Consider the following 25,996-nt stretch of genomic DNA (forward strand, 5'->3'; position numbering starts at 1 on the left):
AAGGAATTGATGGAGACGGTGAGAGTAGTCATCTTTAATCCTTCTCTCAGCATAGGGTGACAAGCCTGACTGTTTGGAATGGATCTGTATGTACATTCCACTTTACTCAATTTCGTTAAGCAAATGATGTTTGATGACATAATTTACGTTACATAATTGATTTACAGTACATACTTGGTCGTGGGGGTTTTATCAGTTGCATAGCTACCAATTCCATACTAATTAACATTTTAGCAATTTATTATTATTCTAAATTATAATAATTATGAGCCGAGGTTGTGGTCTGTCTTTAAAGTGTGGTGTTAGATTAAGATAACATGGTGTCAGATTAAGACAACGTGGTGTCAGATTAAGACAACGTGGTGTCAGATTAAGACAACGTGGTGTCAGATTAAGATAACGTGGTGTCAGATTAAGACAACGTGGTGTCAGATTAAGACAACGTGGTGTCAGATTAAGATAATGTAGTGTCAGATTAAGGTAATGTAATTTGTAAGTCGCTCTGGATAAGAGCGTCTGCTAAATGATGTAAATGTAGTGTCAGATTAAGATAATGTAGTGTCAGATTAAGGTAATGTGCTGTTAGATTAAGGTAATGTGCTGTTAGATTAAGATAATGTAGTGTCAGATTAAGGTAATGTAGTGTCAGATTAAGATAATGTACTGTTAGATTAAGATAATGTAGTCTAATTTTAAGATAATGTAGTCTCAGATGAAGGTAATGTGGTGTTAGATTAAGGTAATGTGGTGTTAGATTAAGATAATGTAGTGTCAGATTAAGATAATGTAGTCTAATTTTAAGATAATGTAGTCTTAGATGAAGGTAATGTGCTGTTAGATTAAGATAATGTGGTGTCAGATTAAGATCATGTAGTGCCAGATTAAGATAATGTGGTGGCATATTAAAGTAGTGTGGTGTCAGATTAAGTTAGTGTGGTGTCAGATTAAGACAGTGTGGTGTCAGATTAAAACAGTGTGGTGTCAGATTAAAACAGTGTGGTGTCAGATTAAAACAGTGTGGTGTCAGATTAAAACAGTGAAGATGGTGTCAGATTGATGGTGTAGATTACATGTTAAAATATTGTCCTAATAAGACAGTGTTTCATTGACCGCTGTTCATTGAGGCGTTGTATGTATCGTTCATTTTGAAGGGGTTTAGGTGTTTTGAGAGAAGGAAAGATGTCAATACATATCCTGAATGGATATTTTCTTCCACACTGGAGTATCAGTGCCTTGATTTGAGTCGACCTTTAAAACGAGGTCTTGGCACACAACACATTATGCCAGGAGGAGTGATGTCAGCACTCAGCGGCTGTCCCAAATGGCACCCTATTCCCGTATATAGTGCACCATTTCTTACCAGAGCTTCTATGTGCCCTATTCTAAAGTAGTGCACTACATAGGGAATAGGGTGCCTCTATGTGCCCTGTTCTAAAGTAGTGCACTACATAGGGAATATTTAGGACGTAGACAGTGTCTTCCTCTCTGTAGTTTGTGTTTATGTGTCACCGCCGTCCCAATGCCATCGCTTAACAACTCCACGGCAACCGCCTTTCATGTGTTCATATCAAAGGCAATCTCCATTCCTTAATTGTTTTGATAGGCTTTTGAGAAGGTTTGATTCGTTTTTTTTGTGTGTTGTTTTTCTATTCTCAGGCGTAATGATTTAACCCACAGAGTGGCGTCGGTAGCATAATTATACATTAAAGTGTTCCTACTTAATGGGCTCGTTTTCAAACTGCCAAGGGCGTTCGCTGGAGTGCCATTAGAGAGATGGCCTCTTACCTGGGAACATGGCAGCCACTTAATGCCCAACTCTCCGGCTCCGCACTGTATTATACAGCCCACTGACAGACAGCCAGGTAGTTATATAGTAACAGAGTGGTTGTATTCAACCCACTGACAGATAACCAGGTAGTTATATAGTAACAGAGTGGTTGTATTCAACCCACTGACAGACAACCAGGTAGTTATAACGGAGTGGTTGTATTCAACCCACTGACAGACAGCCAGGTAGTTATATAGTAACAGAGTGGTTGTATTCAACCCACTGACAGACAACCAGGTAGTTATATAGTAACAGAGTGGTTGTATTCAACCCACTGACAGACAGCCAGGTAGTTATATAGTAACAGAGTGGTTGTATTCAGCCCACTGACAGACAACCAGGTAGTTATATAGTAACAGAGTGGTTGTATTCAGCCCACTGACAGACAACCAGGTAGTTATATAGTAACAGATTGGTTGTATTCAACCCACTGACAGACAACCAGGTAGTTATAATGGAGTGGTTGTATTCAGCCCACTGACAGACAGCCAGGTAGTTATATAGTAACAGAGTGGTTGTATTCAACCCACTGACAGACAACCAGGTAGTTATATAGTAACGGAGTGGTTGTATTCAACCCACTGACAGACAACCAGGTAGTTATATAGTAACAGAGTGGTTGTATTCAACCCACTGACAGACAACCAGGTAGTTATATAGTAACAGAGTGGTTGTATTCAACCCACTGACAGACAACCAGGTAGTTATATAGTAACAGAGTGGTTGTATTCAGCCCACTGACAGACAACCAGGTAGTTATATAGTAACAGAGTGGTTGTATTCAGCCCACTGACAGACAACCAGGTAGTTATATAGTAACAGAGTGGTTGTATTCAGCCCACTGACAGACAACCAGGTAGTTATATAGTAACAGAGTGGTTGTATTCAGCCCACTGACAGACAACCAGGTAGTTATAACGGAGTGGTTGTATTCAACCCACTGACAGACAGCCAGGTAGTTATATAGTAACGGAGTGGTTGTATTCAACCCACTGACAGACAACCAGGTAGTTATATAGTAACAGAGTGGTTGTATTCAGCCCACTGACAGACAACCAGGTAGTTATAACGGAGTGGTTGTATTCAACCCACTGACAGACAGCCAGGTAGTTATATAGTAACAGAGTGGTTGTATTCAACCCACTGACAGACAGCCAGGTAGTTATATAGTAACAGAGTGGTTGTATTCAACCCACTGACAGACAACCAGGTAGTTAGTTATATAGTAACAGAGTGGTTGTATTCAGCCCACTGACAGACAACCAGGTAGTTATATAGTAACAGAGTGGTTGTATTCAACCCACTGACAGACAACCAGGTAGTTATATAGTAACAGAGTGGTTGTATTCAACCCACTGACAGACAACCAGGTAGTTATATAGTAACAGAGTGGTTGTATTCAGCCCACTGACAGACAGCCAGGTAGTTATATAGTAACAGAGTGGTTGTATTCAGCCCACTGACAGACAACCAGGTAGTTATATAGTAACAGAGTGGTTGTATTCAACCCACTGACAGACAACCAGGTAGTTATATAGTAACGGAGTGGTTGTATTCAACACACTGACAGACAGCCAGGTAGTTATATAGTAACAGAGTGGTTGTATTCAACCCACTGACAGACAACCAGGTAGTTATATAGTAACAGAGTGGTTGTATTCAACCCACTGACAGACAACCAGGTAGTTATATAGTAACGGAGTGGTTGTATTCAACCCACTGACAGACAACCAGGTAGTTATATAGTAACAGAGTGGTTGTATTCAGCCCACTGACAGACAACCAGGTAGTTATATAGTAACAGAGTGGTTGTATTCAACCCACTGACAGACAACCAGGTAGTTATGTAGTAACAGAGTGGTTGTATTCAACCCACTGACAGACAACCAGGTAGTTATATAGTAACAGAGTGGTTGTATTCAGCCCACTGACAGACAGCCAGGTAGTTATATAGTAACAGAGTGGTTGTATTCAGCCCACTGACAGACAACCAGGTAGTTATATAGTAACAGAGTGGTTGTATTCAACCCACTGACAGACAACCAGGTAGTTATATAGTAACAGAGTGGTTGTATTCAACCCACTGACAGACAACCAGGTAGTTATATAGTAACAGAGTGGTTGTATTCAGCCCACTGACAGACAACCAGGTAGTTATATAGTAACAGAGTGGTTGTATTCAGCCCACTGACAGACAACCAGGTAGTTATATAGTAACAGAGTGGTTGTATTCAGCCCACTGACAGACAACCAGGTAGTTATATAGTAACAGAGTGGTTGTATTCAACCCACTGACAGACAACCAGGTAGTTATATAGTAACGGAGTGGTTGTATTCAACCCACTGACAGACAGCCAGGTAGTTATATAGTAACAGAGTGGTTGTATTCAACCCACTGACAGACAACCAGGTAGTTATATAGTAACAGAGTGGTTGTATTCAACCCACTGACAGACAACCAGGTAGTTATATAGTAACAGAGTGGTTGTATTCAGCCCACTGACAGACAACCAGGTAGTTATATAGTAACAGAGTGGTTGTATTCAGCCCACTGACAGACAACCAGGTAGTTATATAGTAACAGAGTGGTTGTATTCAACCCACTGACAGACAGCCAGGTAGTTATATAGTAACGGAGTGGTTGTATTCAACCCAATGACAGACAACCAGGTAGTTATAACGGAGTGCTTGTATTCAGCCCACTGACAGACAGCCAGGTAGTTATATAGTAACAGAGTGGTTGTATTCAACCCACTGACAGACAACCAGGTAGTTATATAGTAACGGAGTGGTTGTATTCAGCCCACTGACAGACAACCAGGTAGTTATATAGTAACAGAGTGGTTGTATTCAGCCCATTGACAGACAACCAGGTAGTTATATAGTAACAGAGTGGTTGTATTCAACCCACTGACAGACAACCAGGTAGTTATATAGTAACAGAGTGGTTGTATTCAACCCACTGACAGACAACCAGGTAGTTATAACAGAGTGGTTGTATTCAACCCACTGACAGACAACCAGGTAGTTATATAGTAACAGAGTGGTTGTATTCAACCCACTGACAGACAACCAGGTAGTTATATAGTAACAGAGTGGTTGTATTCAACCCACTGACAGACAACCAGGTAGTTATATAGTAACGGAGTGGTTGTATTCAACCCACTGACAGACAACCAGGTAGTTATATAGTAACAGAGTGGTTGTATTCAACCCACTGACAGACAACCAGGTAGTTATATAGTAACGGAGTGGTTGTATTCAGTCCTGCTATATGTTTTTGTATTTAAGGGTTGTTCATCCCACCCTGGTGATACTCTAGTCAGTCCCCCAGCTCCCTCCATCTTCCCCCTCATGTGCCAGTCAAGGCCTCGGGTAATGGTCCTTGTTTGTCTGAATTGACAGAGAGACTAATGGCTACCATGGGTAGCCATGGTAACGTGGAGACCCTCTGTTAATGAGGCACGGGTGAGCTGTTAACGGAATACTGATTTAGATTTGACATCTGTGGATTAATATCTGCTGGGAGGTGTTGGTTTGTTTTCCTCACGTCTGTAAGCGTGCGGGTCTGTCTGTGTAAATTTGTACAGAACAAAATGTGTTTGGAAGGTCGCCAGTTTAATTGACGTTCACAGGTCCAATGTACTGAGCGTACTGTGTCAACTTAAAGCTAAACTAAATGAAGGCACAAAACAACAACAAAACTACGCCACACTGCAGACATCCCACCTGCGACAAAGAACTACAACCTGGACTACACCTTCAATCTCTTCATGTAGTCTATAATGCTGAATAAGCTTTAAAGTGATTTGGCGCAAGCAGGGCACTACCACTGGATAACGTCTTCTGGTCCGGTTATGCTGGTTGCCATGGTAGTCTACCTAAAGATTTGGTTCCATATTCAAATCTTTAGCATGACATCAGGAAGTGTCACTGCAATGGGAATAGGAGTGAAAAGATGATGAAGAATCATCCCATCATTCTATTTCTGTTATATTACATAAAGCATGTTAGCCAACATCTCTCACCTACTGATTGTGCCTGGGGCAGAGATGATTGTGGTCCAGTATAGTGTGTATGTTAACATCCTAGCCCTGTTAAAGGAGTTGGTCGCAGTCAGTACAGTCCCTGGTTCGAATCCAGACTGTATCACATCCGTCCGTTATTGGGAGTCCCATAGGGCGGCGCACAACTGGCCCAGCGTCGTCCAGGTTTGGCCAGGGTAGGCCCGGCATTGTAAATAAGAACTTGTTCTTAAATGGCTTGCCTAGTAAAAATGAAAGATTCAATTAAAATTACATTTAAAAAAGTAAGGTTGCGTGGAGTTCAACACCATAATACCTTGATTCTACCTGGTTATCCAATGGGGAGGGTTAAAATAAGATTGGCGATGACAATATCTTAACACAAGTATGTCATTAGTGGTAATGTACTGTGTACCGTCATGGTTCATTGAAAAGTTAGCATTCGGAGACAGGTAAACAAATCCAAATTATGGATCGCTGTATTACCTTGTCCACTGCTAACAGGGTAAAGGAACCAAATATGTAATATTGCAATTTGTATGAAATATCTCTTTAATCTCTGTTTCCGCCAAAAGCTAGGTACTAATGATTTCTGTTTGTGAACAATTAGGTGTGTATTTGGCCACTTTAAAATGTCTATGAGGTACGGCTGTTACTAGGTTTATTTTCTGCATATTTCTTTCAATGCAAAACCCACCATTGGTGTGCGTTGCCAAAGAACTCTATTTTCATGTCATCAAACAAATGTAAACGCCTGGAGTTTCCTAAACAGCATCGGCACTTGGATTGGAACCGGTGCTTTGGTCAGATGACATGAAAATAGAGCTCTTTGTCCACACACACCAATGGTGGGTTTTGCGTGGAAAGAAATATGCAGAAAAGAACCCCATACCTACTGCAAAATATGATGGTGGATCTTTGATGTTTTATCCTCGCAAGGTGAGGTATTGAAAACGGGGGGGTGCCAATCATTTTGACCGCTATCTTTTTGAGGTAAAATAGTACTTATTAAAGAAAATCTCTTTCGCTGAGCACTTGTTTGTGTCAATTGATTAACACAACATGCCTACCACTTTGAAGATGCAAAATATTTTGTGTTGTGAAACAAACAAGAAATAAGACCAAAAAAAACTTGAGCGTGCATAACTATTCACCCCGCCAAAGTCAATACTTTGTAGAGCCTCCTTTTTGCAGGATTTGCAGCTGCAAGTCTCTTGGAGTATGCTCTATAAGCTTGGCAGATCTAGCCACTGGGATTTTTGCCCGTTCTTCAAGGCAAAACTGCTCCAGCTCCTTCAAGTTGGATGGGTTTCTCTGGTGTAGAGCAATCTTTAAGTCATACCACAGATTCTCAATTGGATTGAGGTATGAGCTTTGACTAGGCCATTCCAAGACATTTAAATGTTTCCCCTTAAACCACTCAAGTGTTGCTTTAGCAGTATCCTTATAGTCCTTGTCCTGCTGGAAGGTGAACCTCCGTCCCAGTCTCAATTCTCTGGAAGTCTGAAACAGGTTTCCATCGAGAATTTCCCTGTATTTAGCGCCATCCATCAGTCCTTCAATTCTGACCAGTTTCCCAGTCCCTGCCGATGAAAAACATGATGTTCTCGGGGTGATGAGAGGTGTTGGGTTTGCGCCAGACATAGTGTTTTCCTTGATGGCCAAAAAGCAAAATTTTAGTCTCATCTGACCAGAGTACCTTCTTCCATATGTTTGGGGAGTCTCCCATATGCCTTTTGGCAAACACCAAACGTGGTTGCTTATTTTTTAATTTAAGCAATGGCTTTTTTCTGGCCACTCTTCCGTAAAGCCCAGCTCTGTGGAGTGTACGGCTTAAAGTGGTCTATGGACAGATACTCCAATCTCCGCTGTGGATCTTTGCAGCTCCTTCAGGGTTATCTTTGGTCTCTTTGTTGCCTCTCTGATTAATGCCCTCCTTGCCTGGTCCATGAGTTTTGGTGGGTAGCCCTCTCTTGGCAGGTTTGTTGTGGTGCCATATTCTTTAAATTTTTTAATAATGGATTTAATGGTGCTCTGTGTGATGTTCAAAGTTTCTGATATTTTTTTATAACCCAACCCTGATCTGTACTTCTCCACAACTTTGTCTCTGACCTGTTTGGCGAGCTCCTTGGTCTTCATGGTGCCACTTGCTTGGTGGTGCGCCTTGCTTAGTGGTGTTGCAGACTCTGGGGCCTTTCAGAACAGGTGTATATATACTGAGATCATGTGACACTTAGATTGCACACAGGTGGACATTCTTTAACTAATTATGTGACTTCTGAAGGTAATTGGTTGCACCAGATCTTATTTAGGGGCTGGATAGCAAAGGGGGTGAATACATACGCACGCACCACTTTTCCATTTAAAATTATTTTAATTTTTTTGAAGCAAGTTATTTTTTTCATTTCATTTCACAAATTTGGACTATTTGGTGTGTCCATTACATGAAATCCAAATAAAAATCAATTTAAATTAGAGGTTGTAATGCAACAAAATAGGAAAAACACCAAGGTGAATGAATACTTTTGCAAGGCGCTGTATTAGTATAAAATAATCATTTTTCATTTTATTTTTACATTCAGTATTTGTATTATTTATTTGCTAGTCTTTTTTTGCTCTTCTTTATCAAGGCTGCCATTAATTTCGGACCTGACTGTAGGTACAGTTTAAGACATGCTCACACCTATCGTTTTAAATGTATCAGATTACTGAAACTCCTGTTGTTTGAGGTTTAAACGCTGAGGTAAACACTAATGCTCAGACACTATTTCAAAGAAAGAAACATTTCAATATAAAAGCTTATTCAGATTCAGAACATATTGACTTCCAAAGAATCATCGAAGAATCTTTTCTTCCAAAAATGGTTCTTAGGATGAAAAAGGGTCTAGGTACTGTAGAACCCTTTGCCTTACAAAGAGTACCCGTCTTCCAAAAAGGTTCTTAAGATGAAAACGTTTATTTTGGAACCCTTTTCTAAGACTGTACTACACGCCCATAATAATGCATGCTACAAATCCCCAAAATGGTGCTTTCACCATAGCTATATGCATGAGGCAGATCATCTATAATGCTCTAATATTATCTCAGGGAACTTTCTAATGAACACACACAAACTAGATACGTTTCAAAGACAGCACCCAACGCAAATGAGATGATCTATATTCATTCCACTTGAGGAAACAAACCAAACATTTATTTCGCCCCGTGGTTTGTTCATTCAAGTTCCCCCGCTGAAGTCCTGGTCCTCGTTTCCCCTCCGCCTGCGTTTTGTCTCAACCCCGTATCTGCAGGGTTTAGATGACTTGTCTAAATGATCATTGCTTCTGACAGGTTGATGTGTGGCGGGAGGGGTGGGGGGGGGGGGTGGCTAACTCCGCTCTCAGTTCTATCTGAGATTAGTGTGGATTTTGCTGGATTTATCACTAGAGGCATGCAGATTAGCGGCGTGAAGTTAAACTGAATCACTGGATAGCAAATATTTAAAAAAGAAGAGGAGCTTATATCATCAGCTCAAGCCATTATTATAATATGAGAAAGCTAATCAGCTTTTTAGAAAGCTAATTATTCTTAATCAGGATTAGATTTAAACATCAATTAAACAATGTGGGTATTCCAGGCCCACTTTGTGCCAAAATTCATTACAACATTTCGCTCTGTGCATATGTTCCAGCAGCTTGAGTTGATTGGCAGTTTTGGTCGACTGACTGAGTTCTGATCTATTAGCAGGCCTCACAATTAAGATGCATGTATTCCATTGGTTCTCTCATATTCTCTATTAACTCTGCTACTCTAAATAAAAACTCTATTACTCTAAATGAAAACTCTGTTACTTTAAATGAAAACTGATGCTCTAAATGAAAACTCTGTTGCTCATTTCATTAACTCACTCTAGCTCTTCATACTCTTAAAAGGGGAATCCTGCCAAATGACTATTAGTTGCAATATATTTGGCCACAACTAATAGCATACTATTCATTATTTGGTAACACTTTATTTTTTGTCCGAAATAGATTGTTGGTAGATGTTTAACTAACTATCCTAACCTTAACTCTAACCCAAGCGATAATTCTAACCTTAACTCTAGCTCTAACTCTAGCTTTAGCTCTAGCTCTAACTCTAATTCTAACTCTAATTCTAACTATAACCTAAACTCGAACTCTAGCTCTAACATTAACTCTAATTCTAGCTCTAACTCTAGCTCTAACCTTAACTCTAATTCTAGCTCTAGCTCTAACTCTAACTTTAACTCTAGCTCTAGCTCTAACTCTAACCTTAACTCTAAGTCTAGCTCTAGCTCTAACCTTAACTCTAGCTCTAGCTCTAACCATAACTCTAGCTCTAGCTCTAACCTTAATTCTAACCTTAACTCTAACTCTAGCTCTAACCTTAGCTCTGACTCTAACCTTAACTCTAGCTCTAACTCTAACTTTAACTCTAGCTCTAACTCTAACCTTAACTCTAAGTCTAGCTCTAACCTTAACTCTAGCTCTAGCTCTAACCATAACTCTAGCTCTAGCTCTAACCTTAATTCTAACCTTAACTCTAACTCTAGCTCTAACCTTAGCTCTGACTCTAACCTTAACTCTAGCTCTAACTCTAACTTTAACTCTAGCTCTAGCTCTAACTCTAACCTTAACTCTAGCTCTAACTCTAGCAAGCTGTTGCCATGTCAACAGAGTTACAGTAATAGTTAGTTAATAGCTTCACCATCTGTAGATCATCTATAGGGACTATCCAAATAAAGCCATTATTTTCATGTGTGACAAACAATGTTTTAATCCAAATATAGCTGGTTCCAACTAGAATGGTGTAAACAGATGATAACTCCCCTTTCTCATTACTGAATTGATGGAGCCGGCTAAAGGACCTTTGGTCCTTTAAGCCAACTTTGGCAGTCTCTATTTCACACTGTGGAGACATTATTAGTTATACAGTACGAGTCAAAAGTTTGGACACACCTACTCATTCAAGGGTTTTTATTTATTTTTACTATTTTCTACATTGTAGAATAACAGTGAAGACATCAACACCATGAAATAACACATATGGAATCATGTTGTAACCAAAAAAGTGTAAAACACATCAAAATATATTGATGAAAGCTTTGAACACACTTCGCATTATCTCAACCAACTTCACCTGGAATGTTTTTACAACAGTCTTGAAGGAGTTCCCACATATGCTGAGCACTTGTTGGCAGATTTCCTTCACTCTGTGGTCCAACTCACCCCAAACCATCTCATTTGGGTTGAGGTCGGGTGATTGTGGAGGCCAGGTCATCTGATGCATCACTCTCATTCTTGGTCAAATAGCCCTTACACAGCCTGGAGGTGTGTTTTGCGTCATTGTCCTGTTGAAAAACAAATGATAGTCAGATGGGATGGCGTATCGCTGTAGAATGCTGTGGTAGCCATGCTGGTTAACTGTGCCTTGAATTCTAAATAAATCACCGACAGTGTCACCAGCGAAGCACCCCCACACTATCACACCTCCTCCTCCATGCTTCAACTTGGGAAACACACATGCGGAGATCATCTGTTCACCTACTCTGCGCCTCACAAAGACACGGCGGTTGGAACCAACCATCTCAAATTTGGACTCATCAGACCAAAGGACAGAGTTCCACCAGTCTAATGCTCGTGTTTCTTGGCCCAAGCACGTCTCTTCTTTTTATTGGTGTCCTTTAGTAGTGGTTTATTTGCAGCAATTCAACCATGAAGGCCTGATTCATGCATTCTCTTCTGAACAGTTGATGTTGAGATATGTATGTTACTTGAACTCTGTGAAGCATTTATTTGGGCTGCAACTTCTAAGGCTGGTAACTCTAATGAACTTATCTTGTTCCACAGTGGTGACTCTGGGTCTTCCTTTCCTGTGGCGGTCCTCATGAGAGCCAGTTTCATCATAGCGCTTGATGATTTTTGTGACTGCACTTGAAGAAGTTCTTGACTGACCTTCATGTCTTAAAATAATTAAAGTAATGATGGACTGTAATTTTTCTTTGCTTATTTGAGCTGAACCTGCCATAGTATGGACTTGGTCTTTTACCAAATAGGGCTATCTTCTGTATACCACCCCTACCTTGTCACAACACAACTGATTGGCTCAAACTCATTAAGATGGAAAGAAATTCCACAAATTAACTTTTAATTTAAATTAATTCCAGGTGACTACCTCATGAAGTTGGTTGAGAGAATGCCAAGAGTGTGCAAAGCTGTCATCAAGGCAAAGGGTGGGTACTTTGAAGAATTTAAAATATAAAATATATTTTGATTTGTTTCACTTTTTTGGTTGCTACATGATCCCATTTGTGTTATTTCATAGTTTTGATGTCTTCACTATTATTCTACAATGTAGAAAATAGTTAAAGTAAATACCCTTCAATGAGTACAGTGGCTTGCGAAAGTATTTACCCCCCTTGGCATTTTTCCTATTTTGTTGCCTTACAACCTTGTATCACTGTATCATTTGATTTACACAACATGCCTACCACTTTGAAGATGCAAAATGTTTTTTATTGTGAAACAAACAAGAAATAAGACAAAAAAACAGAAAACTTGAGCGTGCATAACTATTCACCCCCCCAAAGTCAGTACTTTGTAGAGCCACCTTTTGCAGCAATTACAGCTGCAGGTCTCTTAGAGTATGTCTCTATAAGCTTGGCACATCTAGTCACTGGGATTTTTGCCCATTTTTCAAGGAAAAACTGCTCCAGCTCCTTCAAGTTGGATCGGTTCTGCTGGTGTACAGAAATCTTTAAGTCATACCACAGATTCTCAATTGGATTGAGGTCTGGGCTTTGACTAGGCCATTCCAAGACATTTAAATGTTTCCACTTAATAAAGCGCTCGAGTGTTGCTTTAGCAGTATGGGTCATTGTCCTGCTGGAAGGTGAACCTTCCTTCCCAGTCTCAAATCTCTGGAAGATTGAAACAGGTTTCCTGCAAGAATTTCCCTGTATTTGGCGCCATCCATCATTCCTTCAATTCTGACTAGTTTCCAAGTCCCTGCCGATGAAAAACATCCTCACAGCATGATGCTGCCACTACCATGCTTCACTGTGGGGATGGTATTCTCGGGGTGCTGAGAGGTATTGGGCTTGCACCAGACATAGCGTTTTCCTTGTTGGCCAAAAATCTACATTTTAGTCTCATCTGACCAGAGTACCTTCTTCCGTATGTTTGGGGAGTCTCCCATATGCCTTTTTTGGCGAACACCAAATGTGTTTGCTTATTTTTTTCTTTTTAGCAATGTTTTTTTTCTGGCCACTCTTCCGTAATTTTTTATTTTATTTAACCTTTATTTATCTAGGCAAGTCAGTTAACCTTAAGAACAAATTCTTATTTACAATGACAGCCTACCGGTGAACAGTGGGTTAACTGCCTTGTTCAGGGGCCCAGCTCTGTGGAGTGTACGGCTTAAAGTGGTCCTATGGACAGATACTCCAATCTCCGCTGTGGAGCTTTGCAGCTTCTTCAGGGTTGTCTTTGGTCTCTTTGTTGCCTCTCTGATTAATGCCTTTCTTGCCTGGTCTGTGAGTTTTGGTGGGCAGCCCTCTCTTGGCAGGTTTGTTGTTGTGACATATTCTTTTAATTTTGTAATAATGGATTTAATGGTGTTCCGTGGGATGTTCAAAGTTTCTGATATTTTTTATAACCCAGCCCTGATCTGTACTTCTCCACAACTTTGATCCCTGACCTGTTTGGAGAGCTCCTTGGTCTTCATGGTACCGCTTGCTTGGTGGTGGCCCTTACTTAGAGGTGTTTCAGACTTTGGGGCCTTTCAGAACAGGTGTGTCTATATATACTGAGATCATGTGACAGATCATGTGACACTTAGATTGCACACAGGTGGACTTTATTTAACTGAAGGTAATTGGTTGCACCAGATCTTATTTAGGGGCTTCGTAGCAAAGGGGGTGAATACATATGCATGCACCACTTTTCCATTTTTTAGGCTGTGTCGTCGTTCTCGGTGATCGGGCCTACCACTGTTGTGTCATTAACAAACTAAATGCTGGTTTTGGAGTTGGCCGTGCAATCATGAGTGAACAGGGAGTACAGGAGGGGACTGAGCACGCACCCCTGGGGGGCTCCAGTGTGGCGGATCAGAGTGGCGGATGTGTTGTTACCTACCCTTACTACCTGGGGACGGCCCGTCAGGAAGTCCAGGATCCAGTTGCAGAGGGAGGTGTTTACTCCCAGGGTCCTTAGCTTAGTGATGAGCTTTGAGGGCGCTATGGTGTTGAACGCTGAACTGTAGTCAATGAATACCATTCTATATGTTGTATTTTTGTGCAAATACTCTTGCAAAAATAGTGTTGGTAACCGATGATACTTTTTGAATATTTGAAAAGGCATTGTTGCTATCCAAAATAGTCCCTTTAATTTTCATTCAAATCAGAGTAATTTCTTTGTTACAAAGATCATCGTTTGACTTAAGGCTGTCATTAGATACTGTTTGATAGTTTTGATCTGTTGACTATTATTCTACAATGTAGAAAATAGTAAAAATAAAGAAAAATCCTGCAATGAGTAGGTGTCCAAGGTTTTGACTGGTACTGTATGTCAAGGGGTCGGTGAGTAACAGGTATATAACAGTGTAACATGTAGGTAACAGAGTAACAGGTATATAACAGTGTAACAGGTATATAACAGTGTAACATGTAGGTAACAGAGTAACAGGTATATAACAGTGTAACAGGTAGGTAACAGAGTAACAGGTAGGTAACAGAGTAACAGGTAGGTAACAGAGGAACTGGTAGGTAACAGAGGAACAGATGAGGAACTGGTAGGTAACAGAGGAACAGATAAGTAACAGAGGAACAGGTAGGTAACAGAGGAACAGGTAGGTAACAGAGGAACTGGTAGGTAACAGAGGAACTGGTAGGTAACAGAGGAACTGGTAGGTAACAGAGGAACCGGTAGGTAACAGAGGAAAAGATAAGTAACAGAGGAACAGATAAGTAACAGAGGAACAGATAAGTAACAGAGGAACAGATAAGTAACAGAGGAACTGGTAGGTAACAGAGGAACAATATGTACTCCAGCGTTTTTAAATGTCATTGCAAGTGGTTAAAAAGGATCAGATTGCGCGAGGCTAAGAGCGTTTTCTCCCTGAATGATAGATTGAATAATATAGAAGAAAATAACACATTGAGTTCCCTTTAGAGGGGACATGGTCGTCACAGTGGATGAATGTCAGACGGGTGTATGATAGCTCCATGGAACAGGCCAGTCAATAGACTGTCAGGTATTATTACAAGGAGTGATTTGTCAATACGGCTCCATCCGGATACTCCTGTGAGTCCTAAATGACTGGAGTCTATAGCGCAAGTGTCCGTGATAACTGGGGCCTAATTGACAGGGCCTCTCCTGACTCCTGGGGTGCGGGTAGTACTGAGAAAGGCGAGAATGGAGGTCTGACGAGGCAAGGGACAGAACCCTGGGGATGAGAGAGGTGGGACATAAGGGAGAGCACAGTAGGGATCACACTGGTGGAAAGAGGCCAGCACTGACACTCTCTTAGCCCCCTCTGTTCCCAGACACTCTCTCTGTCTCTGTCCCCTGACACTCTCTCTGTCTCTGTCCCCTGACACTCTCTCTGTCCCCTGGCCCTGACACTCTCTCTGTTCCCTGGCCCTGACACTGTCTCTGTCCCCTGGCCCTGACACTGTCTCTGTCCCCTGGCCCTGACACTGTCTCTGTCCCCTGGCCCTGACACTCTCTCTGTCCCCTGGCCCTGACACTCTCTCTGTCTCCACGCCACCACGTCTACACGCCACAACGTCTCCACGCCACCACGCCTCCTCTGTCTCTGTCCCCTGACACTGTCTCTGCCCCCTGGCCCTGACACTCTCTCTGTCCCCTGGCCCTGACACTCTCTCTGTCCCCTGGCCCTGACACTGTCTCTGTCCCCTGGCCCTGACACTGTCTCTGTCCCCTGGCCCTGACACTGTCTCTGTCCCCTGGCCCTGACACTGTCTCTGTCCCCTGACCCTGACACTGTCTCTGTCCCCTGGCCCTGACACCGTCTCTGTCCCCTGACACTCTCTCCGTCTCTGTCCCCTGGCCCTGACACTCTCTCTGTCTCTGGGCCCTGACACTGTCTCTGTCCCCTGGCCCTGACACTGTCTCTGTCCCCTGACCCTGACACTGTCTCTGTCCCCTGGCCCTGACACTGTCTCTGTCCCCTGGCCCTGACACTCTCTCTGTCCCCTGGCCCTGACACTCTCTCTGTCCCCTGGCCCTGACACCGTCTCTGTCCCCTGACACTCTCTCCGTCTCTGTCCCCTGGCCCTGACACTGTCTCTGTCCCCTGGCCCTGACACTGTCTCTGTCCCCTGGCCCTGACACTCTCTCTGTCCCCTGGCCCTGACACTGTCTCTGTCCCCTGGCCCTGACACTCTCTCTGTCCCCTGGCCCTGACACTGTCTCTGGGCCCTGACACCGTCTCTGTCCCCTGACACTCTCTCCGTCTCTGTCCCCTGGCCCTGACACTCTCTCTGTCCCCTGGCCCTGACACTGTCTCTGTCCCCTGGCCCTGACACTCTCTCTGTCCCCTGGCCCTGACACTGTCTCTGGGCCCTGACACCGTCTCTGTCCCCTGACACTCTCTCTGTCCCCTGACACTCTCTCTGTCCCCTGACACTCTCTCTGTCCCCTGGCCCTGACACTCTCTCTGTCCCATGTGTCCCCTAGCCCTGACAGCAATCCATTTGAGGTTCCCTGGCACTGACCGAGTGCCAGGGGAGAAGAAAAGGGCCACGTGGCTCCGTGTGACCCATTCAGACAACTTAAACAAGCCATGCGTGGAGGCATGGTGGCGGGAGGCCTGGTGGCGTGGAGGCGTGGAGACGTGGTGGCGTGGAGACGTGGTGGCGTGGAGACGTGGAGGCGTGGAGGCGTGGAGACGTGGAGACGTGGTGGCGTGGAGGCGTGGAGACGTGGTGGCGTGGAGGCGTGGTGGCGTGGAGGCGTGGAGACGTGGTGGCGTGGAGACGTGGAGACGTGGTGGCGTGGTGGCGTGGAGACGTGGTGGCGTGGAGACGTGGTGGCGTGGAGACGTGGAGACGTGGTGGCGTGGAGACGTGAAGACGTGGTGGCGTGGATGCCGGGAAAAGGAGCTAGTGGACTCAGAGACCTTAGGATAGGACTCGCTGTCCGTGTCTCTCAATCTGGACAAGGCTAAAGAATGTTTAAAAGTCATAGAACGGGCTTGTTGTCTTTGAGGACAGATGAGAGTGGTGTTAGACAGATATGAGTCCTGGAAGGGGACCCAGTGTGTTTACATTTCTACTGAAAAGGGTTTGTGTTTCTCTCTATATTTATCCCTCAGTGATCATCCAACAACAATCTCCTTTTCTGTGTCATTATTTTCAACAAGGTCTGACATTTAATACTAATAGTGATTGCTGTTTGATGTCTAAAAAAATTCATCTGAGATGATATACAATCATATGTTTGTATATGGTTTCTTTTGTCCAAAGCAACTTACTCTTAAAGGGACAATCCATTTAGCTACATCCATTTTGGATTAATAAATGAATTATATGCACCCATTGATTCTTGATTAATATAATGTATAAATGCCTCATGAGCTTAGTTCAACTGTCACCCCCAATCAGAACCCAGCATATAAGCTTGTTTTAGTCCATTGTTTGTAAACAATGTAAATGTAAACAAATGCTGTATAGCCTCAAAACATGGTTAAAACTATACATTTGATATCATGGATGATCAGTCCTTGAGTTCTGTCTATGAATTTGAGAGTGGTTACGTTTTCTCCAGCACCATCCCTCAGCTTTTTACCCGGTAACTCGTTGTTTCAACTGCTGATTGCCCTTTTAACACAGTAGGCCTGTTCAGAAACAGACTGGAATCAAAATCACAACCCTGTCACTCTAACCAACTGAATCATTGAGGTTCACTATTTACTATTGTGTCGCACTGCTTTGCTTTATCTTGGCCAGGTCGCAGTTGTAAATGAGAACTTGTTCTCAACTAGCCTACCTGGTTAAATAAAGGACTTGTTCTCAACTAGCCTACCTGGTTAAATAAAGGACTTGTTCTCAACTAGCCTACCTGGTTAAATAAAGGTGAAATAACTAAATTGCGGAGTCAGAACCATGTTAACCAGAACCATAAAACTGAGGTAAAATGTATTTTGCCATCGCATGGGCAGGCAACGCCTTATTTAAGATCTGGTTCAGTATTATTGTTCTCCCCTCCCTCCCGCCCGCCCTCGCTCCCGCCCTCGCCCGCCCGCCCGCCCTGTGCAGAACAGTACAGACAATTAAATCACTCAAATGGTAATTCATATTTTTTGTTGGAGGAGAGACAGAGAGAGACAGCGCCGGGCACCAGGGACTAGCAGAGGCCACTGCAGCCACCTCCGCTAGACTTTTGTTTTGCCCAGTTAGTAAACCTGGTGCTAAGTGATGTCAACATTTTGTCTCAATATTTATCAGGAATTTGGGATTATAATAATGGAGTTTATATTCGCTCTCTGTCTCTCTCTCTCTCTTTGTTTGTTTGTCTGTTTCAGGAAGTGGGGGTCATGGGCGGGGTCACCAGAGAAGCAGTATTACCAGATGAGGTATGAGAGTGGAGAGCCCTGCTGGCAAGGCCCTACCAGGAACACCATGGTAAGTACATTACAGTACACTAACTTCACACTGAAGGACATAGAAACAGAGAGCCTTAGAGACAGGCAGGCAGAAAGACAGACAGACAGACAGACAGACAGACAAAGAGGTAGACAGACAGACAGACAGACAGACAGACAGACAGACAGACAGACAGACAGACAGACAGACAGACAGACAGACAGACAGACAGACAGACGTAGGAAGGCAGGCAGGCAGGCAGGCAGACAGACAGACAGACAGACAGACAGACAGACAGACAGACAGACAGACAGACAGACAGACAGACAGACAGACAAAGAGGTAGGACAGACAGACAGGCAGGCAGGCAGGCAGACAGACAGACAGACAGACAGACAGACAGACAGACGTAGGAAGACAGGCAGGCAGGCAGGCAGACAGACAGACAGACAGACAGACAGACAGACAGACAGACAGACAGACAGACAGACAAAGAGGTAGGAAGACACAGACAGACAGGCAGGCAGGCAGGCAGACAGACAGACAGACAGACAGACAGACAGACAGACAGACAGACAGACACAGACAAAGAGGTAGACAGACAGGCAGGCAGACAGACAGACAGACAGACAGACAGACAGACAGACAGACAGACAGACAGACAGACAGACAGACAGACAGACAAAGAGGTAGGAAGGCAGGCAGGCAGGCAGGCAGACAGACAGACAGACAGACAGACAGACAGACAGACAGACAGACAGACATACAGGTAGCGATAGACGCCATTTTCATCCTCATGTTATCATTGTACACTATTCACTAGTAGAAAGACACTTTATGAAACCACCCAATTTCTGAAGTCCCATAAAAAGTGAAACAAAAACAGGGCTGTAGACAGTATTACCCGGAGGGAAGCAGACGTACTCTTCACCTACTTTTCTCTGTCCGTCCTGTCTCCAGTCACTTCGTATTGGGGCGGCAGCGTAGCCTAGTGGTTAGAGTGTTGGACTAGTAACCGAAAGGTTGCAAGATCGAATCCCCGAGCTGACAAGGTACAAATCTGTCGTTCTGCCCCTGAACAAGGCAGTTAACCCACTGTTCCTAGGCCGTCATTGAAAATAAGAATTTGTTCTTAACTGACTTGCCTAGTTAAATAAAGATAAAATAAAAAATACTCTCTCACACAGAGTTCACAATGTCTCCAGTCACTTCATACTCTCTCTCACACAGAGTTCACAATGTCTCGTCTCTCACAGAATGTGTGCGCAGGAATTTGTTCAATTAAAAATGTAGCATGTTTAATCATCTCATTTTTCAGCGTCCCCCCCACCCCTTCAACCGTTTAAATGGTTTCCGATAATCTGTAAATATATGTTCCTACCATCCAGAGGCCCTTTGAAAAGCCTCAATTGAATTCCTTTGATATGACTCCCTTTTCCAAACCGTGTGCATACGGCACAAATGAAGTCTCCACTAGAAGAAGTCGTCCCTCATTATATTTGAAATGCTGAAGCCGGCTTTGCTCTTTTACCTCGGTGAAAGAGGCTTCTCTACCCCTTAGCGGGAGAATGGTAATGCGGGCAGTGGACGGCATTGTTTCAATGCAGGATATGAAACTAATTCAAAAGCCAAAGGGACCCGTGCGGTGTGCCTGTTAAAAGACACTCCAACAGTGAAAGGGTGAGTCGGACTTAGTGTTTATTAATTCGATTCAAAAGGCTAGGGCTAATATGTGTGTTATGGACCGTGGATTTGGTCTCTAACTGGAATATATTGTAGATTTACCCTATATATATATCTCAATTCTGAACGTTTGTGAAATGGATGTGTGAAAAGGTATCGGGAAGCACTGAGCTAATTAGCACAGCCCCTAGACAACACTCAGATACATGGTTCCCCTGTTCCCTTTTATTTCTCTGACAATATACCATAGATGAAGCACAATATCCTGTCCCCACTACTGGGCCGAGCCGGGCCGAGCCGGGCTACACTGGCCTGGTTACACATCCACCTTAGTTGTTGGAACCGTGTTGGAAAGGACGACGTTAACCCCATCAGTCCCGAGACTCTGCTTTTCATTTCATCAGACTTTAATCGATCCGCATGTCCAGCCCTTTACATTTATCCTCACACTGAAGTGTTTGACCATGTTCTTTTCAGGACCACCAGGGCTACAAGTAGAAAAACTATTTGATGTAAACAGCTGGAGGTTTATTGACACGTCAATAGATAAAAAAGGTCTGCCAAAGCATAAACCTGATAAAAATGTATGTATATAAATGCTGTACAGAAATGGTTTGATTACTGGGAAATTAATATCCAACTAGTCAGTGACAACTGTTTGGAGTTCGTGACAGCAATTATGTGAGCTTATTCCAGTATTATAGACACTATGTCCTGGGATTTACTATGATCTATGTAGAAGAACCCCTTACAGTATTATAGACACTATGACCTGGGATTTACTATGATCTATGTAGAAGAACCCCTTACAGTATTATAGACACTATGACCTGGGATTTACTATGTAGAAGATCCCCTTACAGTATTATAGACACTATGTCCTGGGATTTACTATGGTCTTCTATGTAGAAGAACCCCTTACAGTATTATAGACACTATGACCTGGGATTTACTATGGTCTATGTAGAAAAACCCCTTACAGTATTATAGACACTATGTCCTGGGATTTACTATGGTCTTCTATGTAGAAGAACCCCTTACAGTATTATAGACACTATGACCTGGGATTTACTATGGTCTATGTAGAAGAACCCCTTACAGTATTATAGACACTATGACCTGGGATTTACTATGGTCTTCTATGTAGAAGAACCCCTTACAGTATTATAGACACTATGTCCTGGGATTTACTATGGTCTATGTAGAAGAACCCCTTACAGTATTATAGACACTATGTCCTGGGATTTACTATGGTCTTCTATGTAGAAGAACCCCTTACAGTATTATAGACACTATGTCCTGGGATTTACTATGGTCTATGTAGAAGAACCCCTTACAGTATTATAGACACTATGTCCTGGGATTTACTATGGTCTATGTAGAAGAACCCCTTACAGTATTATAGACACTATGTCCTGGGATTTACTATGTAGAAGATCCCCTTACAGTATTATAGACACTATGTCCTGGGATTTACTATGGTCTTCTATGTAGAAGAACCTCTTACAGTATTATAGACACTATGTCCTGGGATTTACTATGATCTATGTAGAAGAACCTCTTACAGTATTATAGACACTATGTCCTGGGATTTACTATGATCTATGTAGAAGAACCCCTTACAGTATTATAGACACTATGTCCTGGGATTTACTATGGTCTATGTAGAAGAACCCCTTACAGTATTATAGACACTATGTCCTGGGATTTACTATGATCTATGTAGAAGAACCCCTTACAGTATTATAGACACTATGACCTGGGATTTACTATGGTCTATGTAGAAGAACCCCTTACAGTATTATAGACACTATGACCTGGGATTTACTATGATCTATGTAGAAGAACCCCTTACAGTATTATAGACACTATGTCCTGGGATTTACTATGGTCTATGTAGAAGAACCCCTTACAGTATTATAGACACTATGTCCTGGGATTTACTATGGTCTTCTATGTAGAAGAACCCCTTACAGTATTATAGACACTATGACCTGGGATTTACTATGATCTATGTAGAAGAACCCCTTACAGTATTATAGACACTATGACCTGGGATTTACTATGGTCTTCTATGTAGAAGAACCCCTTACAGTATTATAGACACTATGTCCTGGGATTTACTATGGTCTTCTATGTAGAATAACCCCTTACAGTATTATAGACACTATGTCCTGGGATTTACTATGGTCTTCTATGTAAAATAACCCCTTACAGTATTATAGACACTATGTCCTGGGATTTACTATGGTCTATGTAGAAGAACCCCTTACAGTATTATAGACACTATGACCTGGGATTTACTATGGTCTTCTATGTAGAAGAACCCCTTACAGTATTATAGACACTATGTCCTGGGATTTCCTATGTAGGAGAACCCCTTACAGTATTATAGACACTATGACCTGGGATTTACTATGGTCTTCTATGTAGAAGAACCCCTTACAGTATTATAGACACTATGTCCTGGGATTTACTATGGTCTATGTAGAAGAACCCCTTACAGTATTATAGACACTATGACCTGGGATTTACTATGGTCTTCTATGTAGAAGAACCTCTTACAGTATTATAGACACTATGTCCTGGGATTTACTATGGTCTATGTAGAAGAACCCCTTACAGTATTATAGACACTATGTCCTGGGATTTACTATGGTCTTCTATGTAGAAGAACCCCTTACAGTATTATAGACACTATGTCCTGGGATTTACTATGGTCTATGTAGAAGAACCCCTTACAGTATTATAGACACTATGACCTGGGATTTACTATGATCTATGTAGAAGAACCCCTTACAGTATTATAGACACTATGACCTGGGATTTACTATGGTCTTCTATGTAGAAGACCCCCTTACAGTATTATAGACACTATGACCTGGGATTTACTATGGTCTTCTATGTAGAAGAACCCCTTACAGTATTATAGACACTATGACCTGGGATTTACTATGGTCTATGTAGAAGAACCCCTTACAGTATTATAGACACTATGTCCTGGGATTTACTATGGTCTATGTAGAAGAACCCCTTACAGTATTATAGACACTATGACCTGGGATTTACTATGGTCTATGTAGAAGACCCCCTTACAGTATTATAGACACTATGACCTGGGATTTACTATGGTCTTCTATGTAGAAGAACCCCTTACAGTATTATAGACACTATGTCCTGGGATTTACTATGGTCTATGTAGAAGAACCCCTTACAGTATTATAGACACTATGACCTGGGATTTACTATGGTCTTCTATGTAGAAGAACCCCTTACAGTATTATAGACACTATGTCCTGGGATTTACTATGATCTATGTAGAAGAACCCCTTACAGTATTATAGACACTATGTCCTGGGATTTACTATGATCTATGTAGAAGAACCTCTTACAGTATTATAGACACTATGTCCTGGGATTTACTATGTAGAAGATCCCCTTACAGTATTATAGACACTATGTCCTGGGATTTCCTATGATCTATGTAGAAGAACCCCTTACAGTATTATAGACACTATGTCCTGGGATTTACTATGGTCTATGTAGAAGAAACCCAGTATTATAGACACTATGTCCTGGGATTTCCTATGTAGGAGAACCTCTTACAGTATTATAGACACTATGTCCTGGGATTTCCTATGATCTATGTAGAAGAACCCCTTACAGTATTATAGACACTATGTCCTGGGATTTCCTATGATCTATGTAGAAGAACCCCTTACAGTATTATAGACACTATGTCCTGGGATTTACTATGGTCTATGTAGAAGAACCCCTTACAGTATTATAGACACTATGTCCTGGGATTTACTATGGTCTTCTATGTAGAAGAACCCCTTACAGTATTATAGACACTATGACCTGGGATTTCCTATGGTCTTCTATGTAGGAGAACCCCTTACAGTATTATAGACACTATGTCCTGGGATTTCCTATGGTCTATGTAGAAGAAACCCAGTATTATACCCCTTACAGTATTATAGACACTATGTCCTGGGATTTCCTATGTAGGAGAACCTCTTACGTTAATAACTCTTCTGTAGCTTGTGAGGTCATAGAGCAAAACGTGTTCGTGAGAGTCTCGGTTTTTCTTAGATAGCTTTTAATAGTGTGTAGCTCAAAGCGTTCAGACTCTACAGGTGTTTTAGTAAACATTCCCGGGGCCCCCGGTTCCCTTTTGGGATCTGCCTCTAGCGCAGCCCCCCCCCACGTTACTCAGACTAATGCAGAGGAAATAGACGAATCCAACGGTACGACTCAGAAGTCTGTAGCTCAAACACACAATGTATAAAAGAGGTTAGAAGTCATAAATCACTGTGACGTGACGGTGGGTCAATAATGAAACCTAATCGCAACCAAAACGTCAGTACTGTCATTTACTGTGGTCCATTTCAGAAAATACAACATGGACATACTGTTTACACCTAGTCTATGGTGTAATGGAAGGTTCTGCCTTGTGTGGTAGGTTTTAGTGGGCTTTGACGCTCTTTATGTAGGTGTCATAACCAGCCATAAGATAACACAATATGTCACAACAGGTGTTAATATATGGGTCATGAAAGTGTTATGACCATGTTATAACAGGTTATGATGAGTTATATCAGCTGTTATGACATATGGTGGCATGGTTATGAAAGTGTTAGCGTAATTTGTGTGAGTCTGAATGTGTGTTGTCGAAGAAATAATTCTGAACTACTGTTTAAGTGTTGGGCCTAATTTGATCATTACTTCCTCTTATTCTACCACAGTATCACAACAGTAATTCTATAACAACAACAACAATCATACAACGAATGTGTAGAGACACAAATGTAATGCTTCTTAATATACACAGCAGCAATGCCACATATCTGGTGCTTCTCCTGTGGTATACGCACAGTTCTTTACGAGAGGCAAACGACAAGCTTCTTGACTTAACAATGTCTCTCTCTCCTCTTCTATTCACTTCTTCTCCGTGACTATCCCCCTCCATTGCCTCGTTTGTTTTTCTAGGTCATGTTGATATGTGGGACAGAGACAGCCTTGAGATCGGTAAAGGAGCCCAGCAAATGCCAGTACGTCATGGAGCTTCAGACTCCCGTGTCCTGTCAGCCGGCGCTGAGGCAGCGGGGCATACACAGTGAACTTTGACCCCCAGGGACCAAGGGAGGGAGCCATGCAGCCCCCATGCCGCTGGTGACAGACTTGTTCCGGGGCCACTCGGGCCCCAGTGTCCTCGGCCTTTGTGTCAGAACACATATCGCAATAATTGCTGTAGCTTATAATATGTTTTTGTCTTCCGTTGTCTTGTTACCATGGTGTTTTCGTTCCTCCTGACTGTCACGCTGTTCATTTCGTGTTTCTTTGAGCTTTGTGGATTGAGGAGTTGAAGGAGTCTTTTCATGTAAAATTTGGTTCTAGAAATGTAGACATTTTAATTACACTTGCTGTCTGTGTTGTTAGGTTTTACGCTTTGCAATACAGGGAATAAGCTTCTCTGTGTCATTCCTGTTAAACAATTATAATCACAGTAGTTTCCAAACAGTATCTAATGACTGCATTAAGTCAATCTATGATCTTTGTAACAAAGAAATGACTCTGATTTGAATGAAAATAAAGGGACTTTTTTGGATAGCAACAATGCCTTTTCAAAAAGTATCATCGGTTACCAAGAGTCTTTGCACAAAAACAACATACTGTATAACAACAAAATATACAGTACCAGTCAAAAATGTGGATACGCCTACTCATTGGACATTAAAACTATGAAGTAACACATGGAATCATGTAGTAACCAACACAGTGTTAAACACATCTAAATATATTTTAGATTCTTCAAAGTAGCCACCCTTTGCCTTGATGACAGCTTTGCAC

The 25,996-nt window shown here is 42.2% G+C and overlaps 1 protein-coding gene across 1 annotated transcript in view; it reads left to right on the forward strand.

The window, feature by feature from the left end:
- glu2b (Glucosidase 2 subunit beta) overlaps positions 1-25,760 on the forward strand; it is a 263,260-nt gene extending 237,500 nt beyond the window's left edge. The window contains 2 exon segments of the mRNA NM_001139813.1: positions 18,400-18,499; positions 25,136-25,760. Of these exon segments, the coding sequence (NP_001133285.1) occupies positions 18,400-18,499; positions 25,136-25,273 (238 nt within the window). The 3' untranslated portion in view covers positions 25,274-25,760.
- Positions 25,761-25,996: the final 236 nt, after the last annotated feature.

Source organism: Salmo salar, chromosome ssa07 (assembly GCF_905237065.1).
Source record: "Salmo salar chromosome ssa07, Ssal_v3.1, whole genome shotgun sequence".
Classification (NCBI taxonomy): domain Eukaryota; kingdom Metazoa; phylum Chordata; class Actinopteri; order Salmoniformes; family Salmonidae; genus Salmo; species Salmo salar.